The 19,735-nt window shown below is 49.8% G+C and overlaps 5 protein-coding genes across 5 annotated transcripts; 3 read left to right on the top strand and 2 right to left on the bottom strand.

Annotated features, from left to right (window-relative positions):
• Positions 1-695: 695 nt before the first annotated feature.
• V2A60_008468 (uncharacterized protein) lies at positions 696-2,584 on the top strand (the record flags this gene model as incomplete). The annotated part of the gene is made up of 4 exons (XM_083259741.1): positions 696-980; positions 1,033-1,090; positions 1,154-2,274; positions 2,324-2,584. The coding sequence occupies 4 exons, from the start codon at positions 696-698 to the stop codon at positions 2,582-2,584; spliced, it is 1,725 nt and encodes a 574-aa protein (XP_083115867.1).
• Positions 2,585-2,887: 303 nt separating this feature from the next.
• On the bottom strand, positions 2,888-4,768 carry V2A60_008467 (beta-N-acetylhexosaminidase; the record flags this gene model as incomplete). The annotated part of the gene is made up of 1 exon (XM_083259740.1): positions 2,888-4,768. The coding sequence occupies one exon, from the start codon at positions 4,766-4,768 to the stop codon at positions 2,888-2,890; it is 1,881 nt and encodes a 626-aa protein (XP_083115866.1).
• Positions 4,769-6,826: 2,058 nt separating this feature from the next.
• Positions 6,827-8,161, top strand: V2A60_008466 (M20 family metallopeptidase; the record flags this gene model as incomplete). Its single annotated transcript, XM_083259739.1, has 3 exons — positions 6,827-6,904; positions 6,968-7,634; positions 7,695-8,161. 3 exons carry the CDS (start codon positions 6,827-6,829, stop codon positions 8,159-8,161), a joined length of 1,212 nt encoding a protein of 403 aa, XP_083115865.1.
• A 177-nt stretch (positions 8,162-8,338) lies between these two features.
• Positions 8,339-12,331, bottom strand: V2A60_008465 (uncharacterized protein; the record flags this gene model as incomplete). Its single annotated transcript, XM_083259738.1, has 2 exons — positions 8,339-9,729; positions 10,546-12,331. 2 exons carry the CDS (start codon positions 12,329-12,331, stop codon positions 8,339-8,341), a joined length of 3,177 nt encoding a protein of 1,058 aa, XP_083115864.1.
• Positions 12,332-14,641: 2,310 nt separating this feature from the next.
• On the top strand, positions 14,642-17,015 carry V2A60_008464 (uncharacterized protein; the record flags this gene model as incomplete). The annotated part of the gene is made up of 8 exons (XM_083259737.1): positions 14,642-14,794; positions 14,848-15,224; positions 15,286-15,542; positions 15,616-16,154; positions 16,206-16,348; positions 16,413-16,524; positions 16,696-16,813; positions 16,870-17,015. 8 exons carry the CDS (start codon positions 14,642-14,644, stop codon positions 17,013-17,015), a joined length of 1,845 nt encoding a protein of 614 aa, XP_083115863.1.
• Between the last annotated feature and the right edge of the window lie 2,720 nt (positions 17,016-19,735).

The following is a 19,735-nucleotide window of genomic DNA, read 5'->3' as shown; positions in this document are numbered from 1 at the left end:
GGGGATCGGCGTCGAAAACCCTTCCTTCGCCGGGCTGGCTTCTCATCTCCCTGTGACAGTCCCTCTCTGTGGGGTTTATGGGGTCTCAGTGCGAGTATTCTGCGGGCTACCGTCACTCTTAATTCTACATCTCGATCTGCTCGATAGTCGATGGTAGCTATTCAGTCTTATGGGTGATGGTGTTGAAGACAGAGCCCGGCTCCCTCGTTGTTCAAGCTCACGGCAGTCGCCAAGAGTACCTATGAAACGATGACAATTCCCGTAAAGCCGCCCGGAGCACTTCCCCAATTCGAGAAAGCCAACGTGGCGCTGTGGCGCTGGGCATCCTTCCCTCAACAGCTAGTTAGTTGCCCCATTTGGTCTTAGGATAACACAACACTTGAGGCCACCAGGCTCTCCTCATCCTTTACGAACCGCTACTCTGTGGCGCACCCATCTCCTTATCTGTTGCATGCAGCATAATACAAGCATACTGCCCGTAAGGCTTCTAGAAAACTATCTAAATACTGTCCCCTCCCCAAGCTGCTAGGTAGCTGTCGCAAGCTCCTGCCGTTCCCTTGGGAAGTTGTGTTCTACACGTGCAACGCCTGTTTGCTTTCCTTGGCAAACACAGTCGTCAAGATTCCCGTCGTCTCAAGCTTCATTACTTGAATTGCTTCGCTCTTTCACCTGCAGCCCTGAGCTGACTGCGCAAGATGTGGAAAGAAGAAGAAGCAGGCTCTGCGGAGAAGGGTAATGTCAACGTTGCCGAAGGTCATGGCACAAGCACGCTCCTCAGCCAAGTCGCTTCCGTGCAGCCTCACCCAGATTTCATGACCCGAACCGGGCTCAACATCGAGTCTTTCAAATGCGCCCACTATGGTCCAGGACTTGTTGAACTGGAGCGGCCAATCAGGCCACGCCATTTGAACATGATCGCGATTGGCGGTTCTATCGGTGCTGGGTTCTTCGTAGGCTCAGGTGGTGCTCTCTCCAATGGTGTAAGGATTCCACGTATAGATGTTCAAAGAGACTCTCTGACTTTTCTTTTAGGGGCCCGGCTCACTGTTCATCGACTTCCTCATCATTGGTATCATGATGTTCAACGTTGGTAATGAACCTCAGTGATAATCCGGATTTGCGCTTCTCTGTTGTAGACTAACAGTCTCCTTAGTGCATGCACTCGGTGAATTAGCCGTCATGTACCCTGTTTCTGGTAGCTTCTACGTTTATTCCGCTCGGTTCATCGACCCCTCGTGGGGTTTTGCCATGGGCTGGAATTATGTCTTCCAATGGGCCTCAGTCCTTCCCCTCGAACTAACAATCTGCGGCATCACCATTCAATACTGGAATCAAGATATCAGTATCGCTGTCTGGATATCTGTATTTCTCGTCGTCATCATCATCGTTAATGTCTTTGGAGCCATTGGCTATGCTGAAGAGGAATATTGGTCGGCAGTCTTCAAACTCGGGGCTACCGTCATTTTCATGATTATTGCTCTAGTTTGTGTGCTCGGGGGTGGACCTTCGGGAGGAAGATATGACCATTACTGGGGAGCAAAGCTTTGGTATGACCCCGGAGCTTTTGCTAATGGTTTCAAGGGCTTTTGTTCCGTTTTTGTCACGGCGGCGTTTTCTTTTTCTGGCACGGAGCTTGTCGGATTGGCGGCCGCGGAGACGAAGAACCCCCTCAAGTCACTTCCCAGCGCCATCAAACAAATTTTCTGGCGCATCACACTCTTCTATATTCTGGGACTATTCTTTGTCGGCCTCTTGATTCCGTATACTGACCAGCAGCTATTGAATGCTGGTGCCTATAATGACCCGCACGCGTCGCCGTTCGTCCTTGTCGGAAAATACGCCGGCCTAAAAGGATTCGACCACTTTATGAACATTACTATCCTGGTATCAGTTCTTTCTATCAGCGTTTCTAGTGTTTACGGCGGATCGCGAACGCTCACTGCTCTGGCACAGCAGGGTTATGCCCCGAGAATATTTACCTACATAGATAAGTCGGGAAGACCCCTCTTCTCTGTCATTATCATCATTCTTTGCGGGTTGATTGCATATGTCAGCCTTAGTGCTACGGGACCAGTGGTATTCGCCTGGTTGCAATCAATTTCTGGTCTTGCTGCCCTGTTTACTTGGGGGTCGGTTTGCCTCGCACACATTCGCTTCCGACACGCGTGGAAGTACCATGGTCACACACTCGACGAGATACCATTCCGTGCCGCTGGAGGTATCTGGGGTTCATATCTCGGACTTTTCTTGAACATCATTGTTCTCATTGCTCAGGTATGCCGATGTTGTACAAACGTTGTGAAGGTTGCTGACACGTCGCTAGTTTTACACCGCGGTCGCCGCCCCTATTGGAAAGTCTGGTGTTGGCACAGCCGAATCTTTCTTTAGAACATACCTGGCCGCTCCGGTCATTCTCTTTTTCTGGGCAATCGGATATCTGTGGAAACGTGAGGGTTGGCTGAGGACGTCACAGATCGATGTTGATACTGGCCGTCGTGAACTTGATTGGGAAGAAATCAAGGCACATCGTGCCCGTGTCGCCGCTTGGCCGAGATGGAGGCGAATCGCACACATCTTCATTTAAAGCGCCCATGTTTGGAAGTGGGGCTTGCATTCGATTCTCAAGTACGGATAAACCCGTTTATATATATAACAACCCTACACCTCGAGTCAGTTGTAATGAAAGTGGCAATCGAACTCGTAATTGTCATAACTGAAACGTTCGTTTTGGGATTGCATACCAAGTACAGCAGATTTACTCGGGTTGGAGAAGAATAAAAGAGCATATATTGACATGCACATTATGATGGAATGAAGAGATTGAATCAAGAAAATGGTATTTTGATTTAATACAAAACAGAAATTTGCAGATTTGCTACAACTGGGTCTATTTGACAGCTTCCTGGTCGTAGTTGAGGTCGCATGCGTGGGGGTGTTGGAGGCAGTATTTGGGCACCAATGCAGTGGCTCCAATGCCGTTGGCAACGAGGTATTCTCTAAAGTTGAGGATGCGTTGCGTGAAGGAAGTGGTACGCTTTTTGCCAGTCTTGGGGTCCTTGTTACCCGACCAGACGAGCTCTCCGAGGGCGGCCGCACGCGGCCACATCTTGCCACTGATTATCGTATCATCGACTTGCTCAGACCATAGGGGAGCGGAAGCGCCTATGACGTGCTTGGCCTGTGCCTCAGTAAGGTTCTTGGCAAAGTCATAGTCGTAGATGCGTTGCCAAGTTTTGTATGGCGCGCACCAGGAACCGCCAATGCCGCCGTAGTTGAAGGAGGGGGTGGCGCCGGTCGGGTCGGGATTCTCCTGAACATTGTAGCGGGGGTCGTTGGTAACATAGCCGCCAAATCCGCAATCAAGGTAGAGAAAGTCGGCACTGGAAACAATCACATCATAGCCCGCGGCAGTCAGTTTGCCAATGTTGGTTATGCCGTTGTTCCAGGACTGCATGATGACGTTTTTGGAAACATTCTTGGCAGCAGCATCAGGAGACAGAACAACGTCCTCCCACATGATGAGACGGCGGTCTTTTTTGCCAGTGTTGTCCTCATTGGTGAAGATGGGCATGGCAGTGTCAATCCAGTGCTGGTTGAGATCAAAGTAAGTCCGGCTAGAGTCTTGGGCAAACCAGTCACGAATAGTCTTGCTGAAGTTGAAGCAGCCAGTCTGGAGCTCATCTCCACCAACATGGAAGAACTCATCGGAGAATCGGTGAGAGAGCTCAGAGTAAACCTTCTCGACAGTCTTGTAGGTTCTGGGGTTGAGAACATCGAGCTGGCCAGGGTTGGGCTGTACGGCCGTATGCAGCGGCCAGTTGTCATTAGACCACCAGCTATTCTGGCAAGTGACAATGTCCTTGTCGTCTTGCTGCCATCCAGACGATGAGTGGCCCGGCATGTCGATCTCAGGAATGACACGCACACCACGGGCGCGCGCGTAGGCGATGACATTCTCAACATCACGCGCGGAATATGTCTCCCGCTCAGAGTATGCATCCTTGGTAAAGTCGGGGAAGGACTCGAGGCGGATAGGCCAGGACTGGTCGTCAGTGATGTGCCAGTGGAGAATGTTCATCTTGGAAAGGGCAAGGCCATCAATCTGCTCATATATCTTGTTGACGGAAATGAAGTTGCGGCCAGTGTCAACCATGACACCGCGATAGGGATAGTTTGGGTGGTCCTTGATTTCGACAGGCTGCTCAACCATCAGGCCGCCATGGCCGTTGGAAATGATCATCTGTTGCAGAGTAGTGAAAGCGTGAAGGGCGCCCCAAGCAGTCTTGGCGGCGACCTGGACTTCGGAAGAAGAAGAGGTGATCTTGAGCGTGTAGCTCTCATCGACGCCATGCTTGAGATCAGCATTCCAATCCTCAATCTGTACGGTGAGCTGGTTGAGCCAACGGGAGGAGGCGGATGCCGCGGCGTCAGCGGCCTGCGCGTCGGCTCGCTTGCTTTTGCTGGTGCCATTTGTGCCGGGAAAGGGCTCGAAGATGGGGATAGGCTTCTCAACAGCCTGAGGAACCCAGCGAATGGTGGTGATGGCTTTGTGTGCACGATTCCAGGCCTCGCTCACAGTTTGCACGTTGCTTTGAGTCTCCCAATTAGCGTTGACGAGGCGGAGGGACAGGTACCCGACGGGAATGGCGCCCGAGGTGCCCCAGTTGATCTCCTGTGGCGCTGGCAATGGGTTGACCTGGACGGCGCTGCAGCCTGCAGCAGCTGCTAGCCAGATGAGCAGCGCAGAGGGGAGTGACTGTAGATGCATCTTGACGAAGCGGACGAAATTCGAGAAATGAGAGTTCAGGTCAGGCGTACGGAACAAGACAAGGAGAGAAGAGATCGTCGGGCGCCTACCAGCTTTTTGTATTAATGGTTGAACGGGAGTTGTGGGCCGCCTGCCAGCCGGGGCCCAGGCACCACGCAGGCGCCGAACAGCACTAATAGAGGTGAGAACGGGGGGTTGGAGGGTCACCAACTGGCACCTGCGCATGGAACAGATCAACGACTCAAAAGAGCTGTCGCACATGGGGCTAATGATGCTGGGTAATTTAATATATCAGCCACGAGGAGTGTTGCGATGTAACCCTCCGCTACTAAGCAACTAGGTAGAGGCACGTTTGTAATGAGGGACGAACCTTGAAGAAGAATCGCCCCTTCCTTCGACAGGTAGTAAGTCGCCAAGTAGCCATCAATACCCAGTTGACCGGTAAAGATTAATCGGTGGACGGTCATATAACACGTCTCAACATGCAAACTATGCACACAGTAAAATTACCAACAATACGTGCAAGCGGCGCCAGCTTTGAGGTGCCCGTACGAGCTATCGGTACCACTACACAAAGAGCTACCCGTCTCGTGCCACATCCAGAAAGAAGGAAGCATTTGCATGTACTGTCTCAACCGCGTAGACATGGCAGCTGATCTTGCCAACTTGGCATTGCAACAGTGGCGCCCGCTAACTACCAGGTTAAGTAGGTGGGACGAGATGAACAATAAAGGCCACCCAGCAGCCCCCAAAAGTGTCCAACAGACTGACAAACCAGCGCGAAGCCGCCCCCCGGGTTAGTTGCCCGCGCGCGCTCGAGCAAAAGAAACGCACGAGTGTCCCGGGTGGCAACGGAGCTAGGCAGCCTCATCGCGGTAGTAGGATACTTGTCCAAATGCACCCCGCCAAGTACCTGCCTGGGTATGCTGAGTGAGTGCTACGTTACCATCTTTCTTTAAGCATTATAGTGCGAGCCATCTAGCATCGGCTAGATTTCTTCCGCGACGTCACATACATACATACTGCATGCGCCACCCGACCAGTATCATCAGAAATGGCTAGGTCTATCATCATGTCAAAATGACGCTTGGCAGCGCCAACTCGCAGCTGAAATGTGTAAATTAGATCATCATCCTGACGTTTCGACTGAAGAGACTGCTAAACATCCACGACTAGCAACAGTAATTAGCTACAGTATGTGGTCATTTCATGGCCCAGGTTGAGGAGAGAAGCATGGAGCTGTCAAGCGTTCCCCCCTCTTTTTCGTTTCCTCATCGCTAATAAACAATGCCACTCACTACTCGCTGAATTAGGCAACCCGCTCAGTACTAGAAGTTTATGCGCAGATGCTTTTTTTTCCGGGGGGGTTACTCACAGCTCGCGCGCTCTGAGAACTTGCCTGCATAATTCAGATCCCTACAGAATTCCTTGATTGTGTGAAATAAATTGGTGACCCCGAATAAAGTTCTAGATAGTCAGGTGCCAAATCCGGTCCGTGCCAAGCAGTCTACTTGGCTTCCCTTGCACCATAAGCGCAAATGACAAGACAAAGGGTCTGGACATTATTTCATTACAGCGGAGCCAGTATTATTATCAGTGTTGATGTTTCCATCAACTCGATACGCTTCTTGCGTCTTTGCCCTGCAGATATCTAATGAATGTTTGTTGCGAGCTTAATCGCCATCACGTTGCCTTGCATTCAGCCACCAAGCCATAGTTATATCAAGTAGAATTGCAGGACGCCGCCACCACCTAACAACAATGCCTCCCCGGTCTGCGTTCGCAACCGTTCCGGATGAGGCTATCAGCTAATTTGTATACCACTAGTGCTGGGCGACGGCTTCAAAAGTCTTCGCGGAAGCCGCTCCCGCACAATGGCAGAGTTACCTTGAATTTTATTGAATTGTTAGTTCGTTACCCCACGCTGTGTGGCTGACTGGCTGGGGCCCTACCCCGCGTTGCGACCATGGCAGAGGTAGGTGACGACTCTTGACCCCAAGGCCCCCAACACACACCTCTGATGAGAGCAAATAAAGCAAGCTGAGCGACATGCCCATCATGAACACACCCTGGGATAAAATAATCCACCAAGCTGTGGATCACAATCTACCAGCCATCAAGAAAATTAACCATCAAGTACGCCGTCTCCCAGCTCTGCCGCAGTAGGCCGCCAATCCCCGCTGACATGAGAGAGTGCAGATTCACACTGACCCAGAACTCGCCTACGAAGAACACAACGCTCACGCAAACTTTGTCTCTATACTGGAGTCACTCGGATACAATGTTACCCCACAAGCCTATGGCGTAGCTACCGCGTTCTCAGCCGAGTACGGCTCGGGCGGGCGGCTGGTCATCTTCAACGCGGAATATGATGCTCTGCCGGGAATCGGCCACGCCTGTGGCCACAATCTGATCGCGTCTGCCAGCTTCGCAGCCTTCTTGGGAGTTGCAGAAGCTCTGAAGCAGACTTCCATTCCGGGCAGGGTACGACTCCTCGGCACTCCGGCAGAAGAAGGCGGTGGTGGTAAGATCCAGCTCATCAACAACGGCGCTTATCGTGATGCCGCTGCTTGCCTCATGACGCACCCAGGCCCCCAGTATCTCCTCTCCGGAGATGTGACCGGCGTTGCGGCGGTCAAGATGCTCGCCAATGTCAAGTGGCGCATCTTCTTCAGCGGGCAGACTGCGCACGCAGCCATGGAGCCCTGGAATGGGTTCAATGCGCTAGACGCCGTTTGCCTTTCCTACAATGCAATCTCCATGCTGAGACAGCAAATTCGACCGCATGAGAGGATCCATGGTACTATTAAAGAGGGTGGTGATCGCCCCAATGTCATTCCTGGATCGACCAGCGTCGAGTACTATGGTAAGCAGCATAGCTCCTTGGCGCGCGATGGCTCAGCAGACTGACGTCTCCATCTTATAGTGCGCAGTGATACCTTGGCTGCTGCGGAGCGGCTATGGAAGCGTGTGCAATTATGCTTTGAAGGTGCCGCTATTGCCACAGGTTGTCAGGTCCGATACGAATCCATCAACTCTTACGCGGATCTCCGTTCCTCCATGGAATTATGTAAAGCATTCGCCGCCACGTTACCCAAAGGAACAGTTTCTCTTGACGAGCCCGCCGACTTTCTTGCCGGCTCCACAGACATGGGCAATGTTACTTACGAATGCCCCGGATTCCACGGAGCTTTCGGAATTGACACGGAAAAGGGGCAAGGAAATCACACCAGAGCATTTGCCGACGCTTCTGGCCTTGACAAGTCCCTCGATCGGGCCGTAGAGTGGGGAAAGAGCATGGCTCTGGTAGGTTTTCGAGTGCTGTCCGATGACGATTTCAATCAGGTAGTTCACGAGGATTGGGCAGCAGACATGAAACGCGCAGCCCTATGAGTGAGCGGCCGGGTAACTGCGCCAGCTTTGTCTCTATCGCTTAGTGCTATAAGCGCACTCAAGTTCTGCTAAATCAGCACTAACTTGGTGCCCTAATTTAGTGCTGAGCCAACGAGGAAAGAGCAGCTTGCATCTTAAAAATTGACGAGCTGCCAAGTGTGGTGGTATTATTTTTGACTATTCTGCCTCCAGCAGGCGGCCTCGCTTGACCGGCTCTGTAAGGAAAACGTCCACTGGATCAGGCAGCTCGCTCTGGTTGTAATAAGTTGTCGCGTATCGAAACCAGTGAGCGTATGTATTCGGCTTATTGTCGCTCTCGGCGTTTTTCTTCCATAGAGCCCCTAATGTATCGCCCATTACTCTCAAAATTAATCCAGTAGCCAGTTTGAACCCGAAGCTCCGCGTCAGGCACTGCTCCACAATCTCTCTAGCTTCCCTCTGGTCTTCCGTCTCCCGCTCACCATGGGTGGGTAGACACAGAGAAAACAGCTCAAACTGGCGAGGTCCATTCCAGCTGGTAAGATGGTTGATCAATTGGCTGCCCGTTAGAAAATCAATGGCGAAGATATGGTTCCTACCATAGCGCGGGCCGTCCCAATCAGCCTCCACGTCAACCGTTCCCATAACCATATTTATCGCCTGACCTTGGAAGAGATAGTCCGTCAGTATACGGCGGCCCTCCTCCAAGGTAATGGTGCGGCCATCTTCTGTCCAAGTCAAGCCTGTGTTGCCTTCTCCTGCCAATGGCAAACCCTTGAATAGAGGGCTGCGGTGAATGCCCGATGGACTTGTTCGGCCGCCGTTCTCGCCCCAGAGCTTGATGAGAAATCGATGGCAGTGTTGAAAAAAAATATTCTCTCGCTGTCCAGCCATAAAGTAATTTGTCACAGTCTGGCCCTTTGCCTCGCCAAAGGTCAAGATTTCGTACGGCGACTCGACATTGGCGACGGTCTCATTCCAAAGACGGTTCAAATCACCAATTGGCAGAACGCCCGTGTCGGCATACAACCCACCATAACGAAGAAGGAGGGGGAAGCGAACCAGGTCAGAGTTGACCTGTGCTGGGTAGTCACCGCATATGGTGCCGTCGCGGAACGCAGCAGGGAACATGTTTGGGTCGTCAATGTCGAGAAAATTGCCAATGTTGAGCGGTGAATCAGGCTCTCGATTGACTACACGAATTTTCCAGCCAAGCTTGCTAAAGCGACGTTGATAGGCACGGACTGTGCGTTGCGCGGTGGGATACATGTTTTCGTACCCATTGTGCCAATAAAACCAGATGTTTTTGTCATCAGTGATGGGGAGGTACCGCAATAGATCCTGATCAACCTCGGCATCGCTTCGCAAGTCCAAAAGGTTCGAAGGGATGGCATACAGACCCTTCGGGACCTCGTAATCGAACTGTTCGACACTCATGGGGAGTTTGACGGAGCGGATTTGACAATCAAGGGTTCCTTCCACTGTCCAGTGCCCGAGACCAAGATCGTGTGGGTGTGCAATGAACGAAGGGTCCAAGAGTTTTGCGCAAGTTAGAAAGTGATCATAGTAATAGCCCAGCAAGTTTTCAACTACGCTTATTAATATACCTCAGTTTTGCTGCCTCAACTGTCCTGGCACGCGAGGCGAGTACAAGCAAATAGCCCATCCGAACAGAACCAGACCAACGTATCTGAATTCTAAAAAGTCCTGTTTCTTCTCTTCATAGAGCTATCTAATACAATGAATGGAATTGTCCTGAAGAATTACATGCTTCACATGTTTATGTATAACTATTTTCCGTAAGGTTTATTTTGTTACAGCTAGTTATGAACTAAAACTTTAGTACAGAAGTAGCTTGCAGATGCCTCCCAGCTAAGAGCCCACCTACAAACCATCAACAACCATCTGCAGTTTCGGCCTTTATTATTTTTCTCGTGCTCGATGACGCGCAATACAACACCCTATGTCTCATGAATAATACAACGGTCAATTATTTTGACGTACTCGCAGGAGTTGTAGCTCACAGTCAGGACGGATATGCGTACAAGGTGCGCCACACAGAATTGACAAATCACAAATCAAGATTGAATAGCTAGGATTATGAAACGATGACAGGAGGTCTATTTTAGTATCTGCGGCTATGATTTAACAAGAAGACTGCTGTCATGTCGCTGGCTGCTGCTTCCTGGTCTTTGTCCCAATTCTATGGAAAAATCCCGTGGTTTTTTCTCTAGCCCATGTCATCAACCGAAATGGCAGCAGCAAATATGTAACAACCGTTTGAAATACCCAGAGACAGTCGGCAACAATCTCCTTTAATGCCCACTCCAACGGAAACGATCGTCTTGGCAAGGCTTTCACGACTGCCGCTTTTGACCCTGGAAAGTGAGCTGGTCCTTGTCTACCATTGGGCTGGACGAGCAAGTGATGGTCTTCGTGCTCACGCTGTCGAACACTATCCTTCGTCAGCTTCTCTCGGAGAAGCGAGCGCTCTGCTGTCGGCAGATCCTTCCACCATTTATCTACCGTCATGTACATGTATTCCTGTATTTCAGATTTGTCCTTGACAAATGCTGGGTGGTGCATAATTTGCAATATTTCGTCAATCACTCCATCAGCATCCAACTCGGTATTGTCCCAACACTCAACGATCTTTTGCGTTGTCCAGTTTGTAGTCACGGTTGCGACGAGACCAGCCGGCCTGTTGAGAACATTGCAGAAGTGGTCCTTGGAAAGATCTGAGTGGCTAGGATCTGAGGCGGAGGAGCCTTCGTCATAGACCGCTGCTGAGCCAGAAGATGCTGCTTCCTTGTCCACTCTAGCCTTGGCGGCGCGCAAGGTTGCCCGCAGCTCTTTGACGGAAGATTCAATGACGATCCGCATGGCCTTGAAGACTAATTGGTTCGTCAGGTCGCTCATTTCAGAACTTGTATTCCCGGATGATTCCTCATCGTTGGTAGCCACTTCTTTCAGCCATTTCTTCATTCTGTCATGAAAGAAGAAGAGAGGCTCGAGGGCCTGCCAGATGATTGAAGGATCGACAGAATGATGCGACTTCTTGGCGGTAGGAGGTGAGTTGTCACAATTCTTGTCACAGTCGTCACAACTTTCCTCTTCATCGGATGAGGTAGACGGCTCGGCTACGAATTTCTGCAGTATTAGGTGGACTGTCTTGAGCTGGCTTATCAGAGCGTTGTTTTCCGTCGAAAATATTTGGATAGAGGCAATTCCCGTTTCAATCGCATCAAAGAGCTGGTCGAATGCTGTAGCGCCATAGCCAAGATGCGTCTGCACTTGGTTCAGCGACCCTTGCGACTGTAAAATAGCCATATCGTCAGCCTCTCCGAGCAAGCTGTGAAAAATGTCAAGCATTCCGAATGTGCCAGTGACGAGAGGTGGCACCTTGCGGTCGGTCCGAAAATGCGCGGGCAGCGGCACGCGGCAGGCATCCCCAACAAATGCGAAGACAGCATGCTCTCCAAATTCCTGCAAACAGAGCTCAATGTAATTGCTATGTGCCGCAAAGTCTTCAAGCGTATGAAGCGCGGCCCCAAGGTGGATAAAGGATTCTTTTTGCGCGGCGTGGTCCCCGGCCCTGCCACGTCGGCCAAGGTCGATGCACTTGCTGAGCTGATCGCGGATATAGTCAGAGGATGTCTCCCACGATTTGCCAGAGTTCGCAATATAATTCTTCATCCCGGTGTCCGGGTCAAGTTCGAGCTCAACGGGGTCCACGGGTCCCCTGAGGCGAGGGTCAATGGCTTGGGCGTTGCTGCTGTAGCCACGAGGGTTATCGATGTGCTCGACGTGTCTATAGCAGCCAAGTCTTTCTCGCGTGACATCAAATTCATCCGTCGCATAGCCGAACTCCATCATGGCGAGAATGGAGACAATGGCGCGAAGAATCGACTCGGGGATATTTTCCAGGCATGTGGCATCTACGACCTGCGAAAAATCACGCAGCCAGTTGCCAAAGTAGATTTGCCGTCGTTGGAGCTGCGTAAACCCAGTATGGGTGATAAGACTCGAGGGTAAGAAGCGCAAAACCTCAACTATGTCGCCATGCCGCCAAACAAACTCCTTGAAATTACTGCCATCTGCCACAGAGCCTGCACCAAACGCCGAGACGCTGGTCGCAAAGCACAGAACCAGGAGCAGCAGCAGCAGCGTCGTACGATTAGAGCCACGCATGCTTGACTTGGGCCAATGTAGAAATACCCGCGGGTCTCGACGCTTGGTTAGCTGAGATATCGGCTAGTTCGGGATCAACAGGATGAAGACTTGGCTCCGTGTATCGCGTCGAGATTCTGATGAGACACTTCCACAGTTGAAGACCCACTCCTTGGAGCGTCAGTGTCGTCATGCAGTCAACTACCGTCTAGGACTCGAGCTTATCGTCTGTCGAAATGAAAGGGGAGACTATAGGGGATTGGAAAAGAGAGAAACAAACGACAAAACCGAAAGACTGAGCTCGAATGCTGGTCGATTGGTCGAGATGCATTTGCCAGTGCTGGGTGACTTGATGCTATAATTTCCCCTTGGTTGATTGTGCTTGGGCGGTGCCTAGTGGAGACGACAAAAAATTGCTCTATCCGTACCGAAAAAATGATTTGGATAGCCTCAAAGCTATAGAAGTCTATAGAATTATTTCATTTATGCAATTACTTTATTCCTCCATTTATTAAATATCTAGAAAAATTACTTCATTTCTAAGGAGAAAACATGACTCATCGTTCAAGATCTCTTTAAAATTCGAGGAAACGGTGGTGGACGGTCCACCGCAGCGTTGCTGTACACCGCGGTTGTTCAAGGACTTTCGAGGGCAGCATGTGTCAGAGTTTTTGTTTTTGTTCTTGGATGTCATTTCCTCAGTGCACTCCTTTGTTTCGCTGCTTCAAATATAATGCAGTCATCTCAGTCCCCGGTGGCCACTATCACTAGCTCTATAGGGTAGCGTAGATCGATTTCCAATAAAGCCACCGCTCCAGGCCAAAGGACTGCTGCTGAAAGCAACAGAGAGTAGGAGGGGAGGGGGGCGCTGGGAGGACTTCATATTATTTCAGAGAAATCGTCAGATTAAGAGATAGTGTAGGTATCGCATACTTTCACTAGACATCAGTCGAAGGGTAAAGTGACCGTTGCGCCAGGTACCTATTGACTGTCATTCTTGCTTCATCTGAAAATCTTCCTCCTTTCGGAATAGAAATTGATTTCACGAGATAGGCTCTTTCGTAGACGAACCTCTGAAAAGTCTGATCCTTGCCGTGAAAATTTTTTTGCCTGGCTTTCTTGCAGTGAATTCAAGGTGAATTCAAGCAACAGCGGTGTTTATGAAACCCCGAACAGACTTTCGTTGGCCGTGAGGAACGGTGAATTAAAGGCCCCGTGAAAGTGGCAACTTGAAGGACTCAGCCGTCATTTGCGCTCAGTATCACTTTCCAGAAACATCATCACTATCGTTGCATCGACTGATCTTCAGCATCAAAAAGGAAAGCTGACTGAACAGCTACCTCGAAGCACTCGTTCGTCCAGCCGTTGCCAGACGAGAAGAAATTCCATTTGGCAACTCCTATTCTGTGAGAAATGATCCAGCTCTTATACATTTGACTCCTAACTGTACATACGCCAAGTGCATCTCTGCAGTGTTGCCCGGCAATAATCTATCGACCAGATTCGAATTTTCACAAACGCCAAGTCATCTTCTACGTTTCTCGATCAGCGACACGCTTTCTCTCGATTTGATAATTCATAAACGGTAAAGAGAGGTTAGTCTTTGATCGGTCTGCGACTGAGTTTAGTCCAGAAATGAAGCTCAACAGCTTTCCTTACGCTCTCAGGTGTCAGGCAGCTTTCCTAAAACCTGGCCCATGCGACTCGACAAACTGGGCTGAGTGCCACGATGATCAGGCTTGCGTCAGTGGCTTTCGGGGCGGCTGACATACAGGCTCCTCGCCCCATATGACCACACCTCGATCTTATTACGCCGGCCACTCAGGTTGCTGGAAATACTGCTGCCTGGAACTGCTCTTATTTCTTGTACCCGAGGTTTCGAAGAACGGTAAGATCTAGCTGTCGCCACCCCTCAATTTCCGGGGAAGGCTATTGCTACCCATTCCTATTTTACCGAGCTCGGAGTCTCGAGACGCCGCGGGCAACCCATTGCAGTGGCATTATGACCGGCTGTACCCGGCGATCCTTGCGCATTTCATACAAAGAAGTTATGAACACCCCGCTGACGCTGTGGAGAGGAAACCAGTACTTTTAGCCCATGTACCTGTCTATCCACCTCCACATTGCAATCCCTTGAGTCGTGGAGTAAGTTTTCCCCAAGCCTAATGAAACTACCATGGGGCATCCCAAAAGTTGGAGCCTCAGAGCTAACCAAGGCTTTAGTACCATGGTGCAACAGCCATAAATAGCCTGGATCCGCAACCTACATTTCACCTGAAGGCACACTATACTTTACGCCTCCGAGCTGTATAGACAATTGACACAGTCGCGATGAGCATGAAAAAAAAGGTCTCCGCTGATCCCCCAGACGGACCCCGTTCGGAGCACGTTCCGGAGCACGAGCTTCGCCAGGAGGAGTCGAGCCAAGAGATTGGTGGTCGTCGACAGTCTGTCGCCCACAACATCATCGAAAATCCCCTCAAGGCAAGGCAAAATAAACGCAGACTATCAGAGTATGCCGTGCTAACTGTTCTCAGCGCAAAACAGAGCAAGATGTTGTTCTGGAGGCCGAACAGTGGGCCAAGTCTCATGGCATGGAACAGCACGCCGATCTTTTTGGACGTGCTGCTCTTGTTGCTCGAGACCCTGACAGCTTTGAACTGATGTCAGAGCTGCCTGGTAACGAAAGACAGGCCCTTGTATATGAAAAGGAACACAAGTGGCATGGTTCTAAGATGCTGTGGTATTCCATCAGTCTCTGTGCGATTGGTGCAGCAACACAAGGATGGGACCAGACTGGAGCCAATGGCGCAAACCTTTCCTTCCCGGACGAGTTTCATTTGAAAGGCCAAGGAAGAGACGAATGGATTGTCGGCTTGATCAACTCCATCATTTTCCTCACAGCTGGCTTGATGTGCGTGCAGCAAATCCCCGAACCTGCTAGCTGTCGTGCATATCGCTGATGTTTGTCGCAGTGGCGCATTTATCGTTGATCCGCTCAACCACTACCTCGGCCGCAGAGGGGAGATCTTTCTCACTGCTGCATGTCTGACTGCGACGCCCATCGGTTCCGCGTTTGCAAAAAGCTGGCAAGGCCTTTTCTGGGCCCGGTTTATCATGGGTATTGGCATTGGCGCCAAGAATGCGACTGTTCCGATCTACTCTGCTGAAATGGCGCCCCACCGAATTCGTGGCGCGCTGGTCATGTTCTGGCAGCTTTGGGTTGTCATTGGTAAGTTGCACGGCGGGAAACAACCTTTCTGCATCTACGCAAGAACCGATCAAAATAAACTAATGGATGAAAGGTATCTTCCTGGGATTTGCTGCCAACATCATTGTCAAGGATGTCGGTAAGATCGCGTGGCGCCTCCAATTTGGCTCTGCCTTTATTCCGTCCTTTCTTCTTCTCATTGGAATATACTTTTGCCCGGAGTCTCCTCGTTGGCTTATGAAACATGGAAGATTTTCCGAAGGCTTCAGGTCTATGCAACGCCTTAGGGCTCATGACATCATCGCGGCTAGAGATTACTACTACTCGTATGTCAACTATGAGGAGGAAAAGAAGATGGCAGGAGGTGCAGGTTACTTTGCTCGGCTAAAGGATTGCTTTGCTGTCCCGAGAATTAGAAGAGCCAACTACGGAGCGTCTACGGTCATGCTGGCACAGCAGATGTGCGGCATCAACATAATAAGCTTCTACTCGTCATCCATTTTCACCAGTGTTGGCTATACCGATACTGAGGCGCTTTACGCTTCGCTAGGATATGGAGCCGTCCAGGTGGTTTCTACTATCCCGACTCTGTTTTTGATCGATACAAAAGGTCGCCGTACTTTGACAATGATCGTAAGTAGAAACGGTGAGGTATTTCGGGACTGACAGGCTAATCCCTTATAGACATTTCCGCTAATGTGTATATTCCTCCTGGCTGCCGGTCTTTCGCTTTTGCCTAACGGCGCATATCATGTTACACCCCAGGGCGATCAGAACCCTGCACATGACATGCGACCCAAGGGTGCCAGGATTGGTCCTGTCGTCCTGTCAGTCGAATACCTCTGGATTCGATACCAAAGATTATTTGAAGAGCTAATTCCACATCCACAGCTTTGTCTATTTGTTCACCATATGTTACTCACTTGGAGAAGGGCCCGTCGCTTTCCAGTATTCCGCCGAAGTCTTTCCAACTATTCAGCGTGAGCAAGGAATGGCCTGGGCAGTATGCATCAATAATACATTTGGTGAGCACCTAATCTGACCCTATACTCCGTGGTTCCAAAAGCTGATCGAAATCCACTCGAAAAGCCGGAATTCTTGGTCTTACATTTCCAAGGATGAAAACTGTAATGACATCAACGGGTGCCTGTAAGTCTCATTATCTGTTTCGTAGAAGTACTCCATGTTGATGAGCAAAGTTGGATTTTACGCCGGCCTGAACCTGGTAGCGTGGGTGATGATCTTTTGCTTTGTGCGTGAGACGAAGCAATTGACGCTGGAGGAGATTGATCGTAAGTTGCAACATGACGACAAAACCGAAACTCTAGCTAATTTTTGCGCTCTACAGAGGTATTTTCAGTACCGACTAAGAAGTTCCTGCGTTACGAGATGAAGGAACAGATTCCATGGTTCATTAAACGATATGTCTTTTTTAAAGATATTCCTCGTCCCCCACCTGTTTTCGAGAAAGAGGGCAAGACGGACCATATGTAGGCAGTTGCGCCACACATAGACGAGCACTCTTGCGATAGCTTTTGGCGTCGTTTTGACTGCTTGCTGCTTGTCAAAGACAGATGGCCTGGTCTAGGTCTTTTGTGTATGCCCTTAGCATGCGCTCGTGCCGTCTGATTCCGAAAATTATATATATTTTAAACATAAGGGTAAAATAGGTGATGGCTCATCTAGTACTTGTTTCGTCGAGTCGGTTGCCGTATCGCCATACGTCTGTATGACGCAGCAGTCCTTACTCTGGCTTTCTTGCCCCAAAGAATGAGACCAAGAGGCCCGACGAGGATTATTACTGTGAGAACAGCTATAAGAATGTGCGTGTCTTGAACACCCATACCGTCGAGCCAAGGTGTCAGAGCGAATAGAATGCCAACAGTAAGTAAGTTTCGTATGAGCGTGACACCGACGAGAGCGTTGCCAATGATCTGGAAGGTTAGCAATGAAGAGGATATAGCCAGATCGCAAGTAACCTACATCGTGATAGCAATCCATAGCGTATGCTAAAGACACAATACCGCCTACCGTGAGACAGAACCCATATAACCCAAAGCCCACGGCCAGGAGTGGCCAAGGAGCACCCTATGGAAGTCAGCGACCGCAATGAAGCAGGGAAGGGCGGCCTACATTATCAAGTCCTAATCCAAACATGAGAATGCCCGCCGGTGCAACTATTGCAAGTGGAAGAATCATCCACAATCGCATCTCAGGCTCATATATTCCTTGGTTGCGGCGAGCAAGCCGTATGATCAACTTATCGTTAAGATATCCTCCAATCCACACCCCTGGAATAGATGCAACGAATGGTGCAATATTCATCATGCCAATGCCAATTGATGAAAAGTTATATGGTGCGTCAAACATATAAGTGGCCTGAACGGAGATGAGCGCTGCGAACCAAGCCAGCATCACGCCATACGCGATCGCTGTGTATGTAATCGCTGGAAAAGTAACAAGAATCACAAGAGGCTCATAAATATCGTGGAAGAGCGAGCCTTCAGTAATTGTCCATAGTGCAAACCTCTGCCGAAAAGGCTTGATTGGAATCGACGCATCGACCTTGTCAGGCCGTATTTGTCCTTCCAGCTCAGTCTCTCTCACATTTGACAGTGGATTGTTAGCTACTAGGCTCTCTGTGCCTCCATCCGCCGGCCGTTCAGCGTAGATGTACTTCGTCTCTTCAAATAGAAAAAGAACGAGAAGCGTGTTGATTCCGAAGAGGATGGTGCACCACCACCACACCCATCGCCATCCTTGGCTTTCAACAACATAGCCAGAGGCTACAGGCCCAAGGTAGGCACCGGTGAAAGTGGCAAACAAGGCCACGCCGTTGAGAGTCGCGTGTTGATGAACAAAAAAAACATCAGCGATAGTGATCTGGACAATGGTTTCGCTGATGGCACCTCCAATGCCGGATAAAATGTTGCTGCCATATAAGTCGCCTACAGTATTCGTGCGGGCAGACCAAATACAGGAAGCAAACTGCAGTGCTACGCTGAATAGGTAGATTGGCCGCCGACCAAGCTTGTGGACCAATGGAATGAAGGCGATGCAACCAAGCGCAAGTCCAAGATAGTTGACAGCTGCTGACCCGTTGAGTGTGTCATCGCTGAAGCCTAACTCGTCGGCGTATTGGTCCCAAGCGGTGAAACCGACATCCAGTTGAACAAAGGTAAGCAAGGTATAAAGGCACACAAGTGAGAAGTTCACTGCCTTGCGTCCACGAGACCAGTTCAAAGGGTCGTTGGGATCCGATGTCGGGGTTGGATGAAGAATGAGTTTTTTGTGACCGCCTGTACCATCAATAAACTGCCAAGGTCAACTGCGACGTGGCACTCACCCTCTTCAATTCTCACAGTACCCGGGGGCCAGCTCTCTGTCGGACACGTCACAGGCAGCGACATATTGTAAATGGCGCAAAGTTCAGCCACCTGCAAAGGACGCGCTTCAGATGAGCTGGTCTTGATCAGAGCTAGAGTGCGGTCGTATGTTCAGCATCGGGGATCACTGCTGGCGCATCAAGATATTTCATTCATATTGCGCGCTCCTTCGAGGACGCTCGCCTCATGAGGTCATCAGCGTGGCTGGTTTCTGCCCGTTCCGGCGCTTCCGTACTTGGGTGAGGGGGCTGGTGCGCCCTAAACCCATTGCAAGAGACCGGCAGGAGGCTAAGCCAGCTGGCACACCAACTAGGTTTCAGAACTCTGTGCGCTTGTAGGGACGTAGGCGATAGAAGTAAACTAAGGTAATCTGTAGACGTTTTCGATCCCACCTACTGAAACTACCCAGAGCGGGAAAGCATCTGAGGCGGGCCGGTGAGTATCGCGCTCCAAGGTTTCATGTTGGAGAGTGGTAATGCGCCTAGATGAGTCGACCACAGTTGTAAACTAGCATAAGCAATATTAACCAGTATAATTTAAAAGGGACGAATATTACTATATAGTGAGAATACAAACCAAAGATATTATATTTTTACCTAAGATCTTATTATAGAATTTAAATTATAATAACATAATATTAAATGTATAATAATTAATATATTCCCTATTAAATAATAAATTTCTTCTAGAAGTTCTATACTCTAAATTTTTTTTTAACTATCTATTTCTACTACTTCAAGTTAATATATAGATGAAGTATTACTTAAAATAGAATTCTATTCTATTTTATCTAGTATATTTTAAAATTATTTGAGATTATTTAGATTA

Source organism: Cordyceps javanica, chromosome 6, assembly GCF_051103115.1.
Source record: "Cordyceps javanica chromosome 6, complete sequence".
Lineage (NCBI taxonomy): Eukaryota > Fungi > Ascomycota > Sordariomycetes > Hypocreales > Cordycipitaceae > Cordyceps > Cordyceps javanica.
The sequence above is the reverse complement of the archived record's forward strand: the minus strand, read 5'-3'. Positions and strand labels throughout refer to the sequence as shown.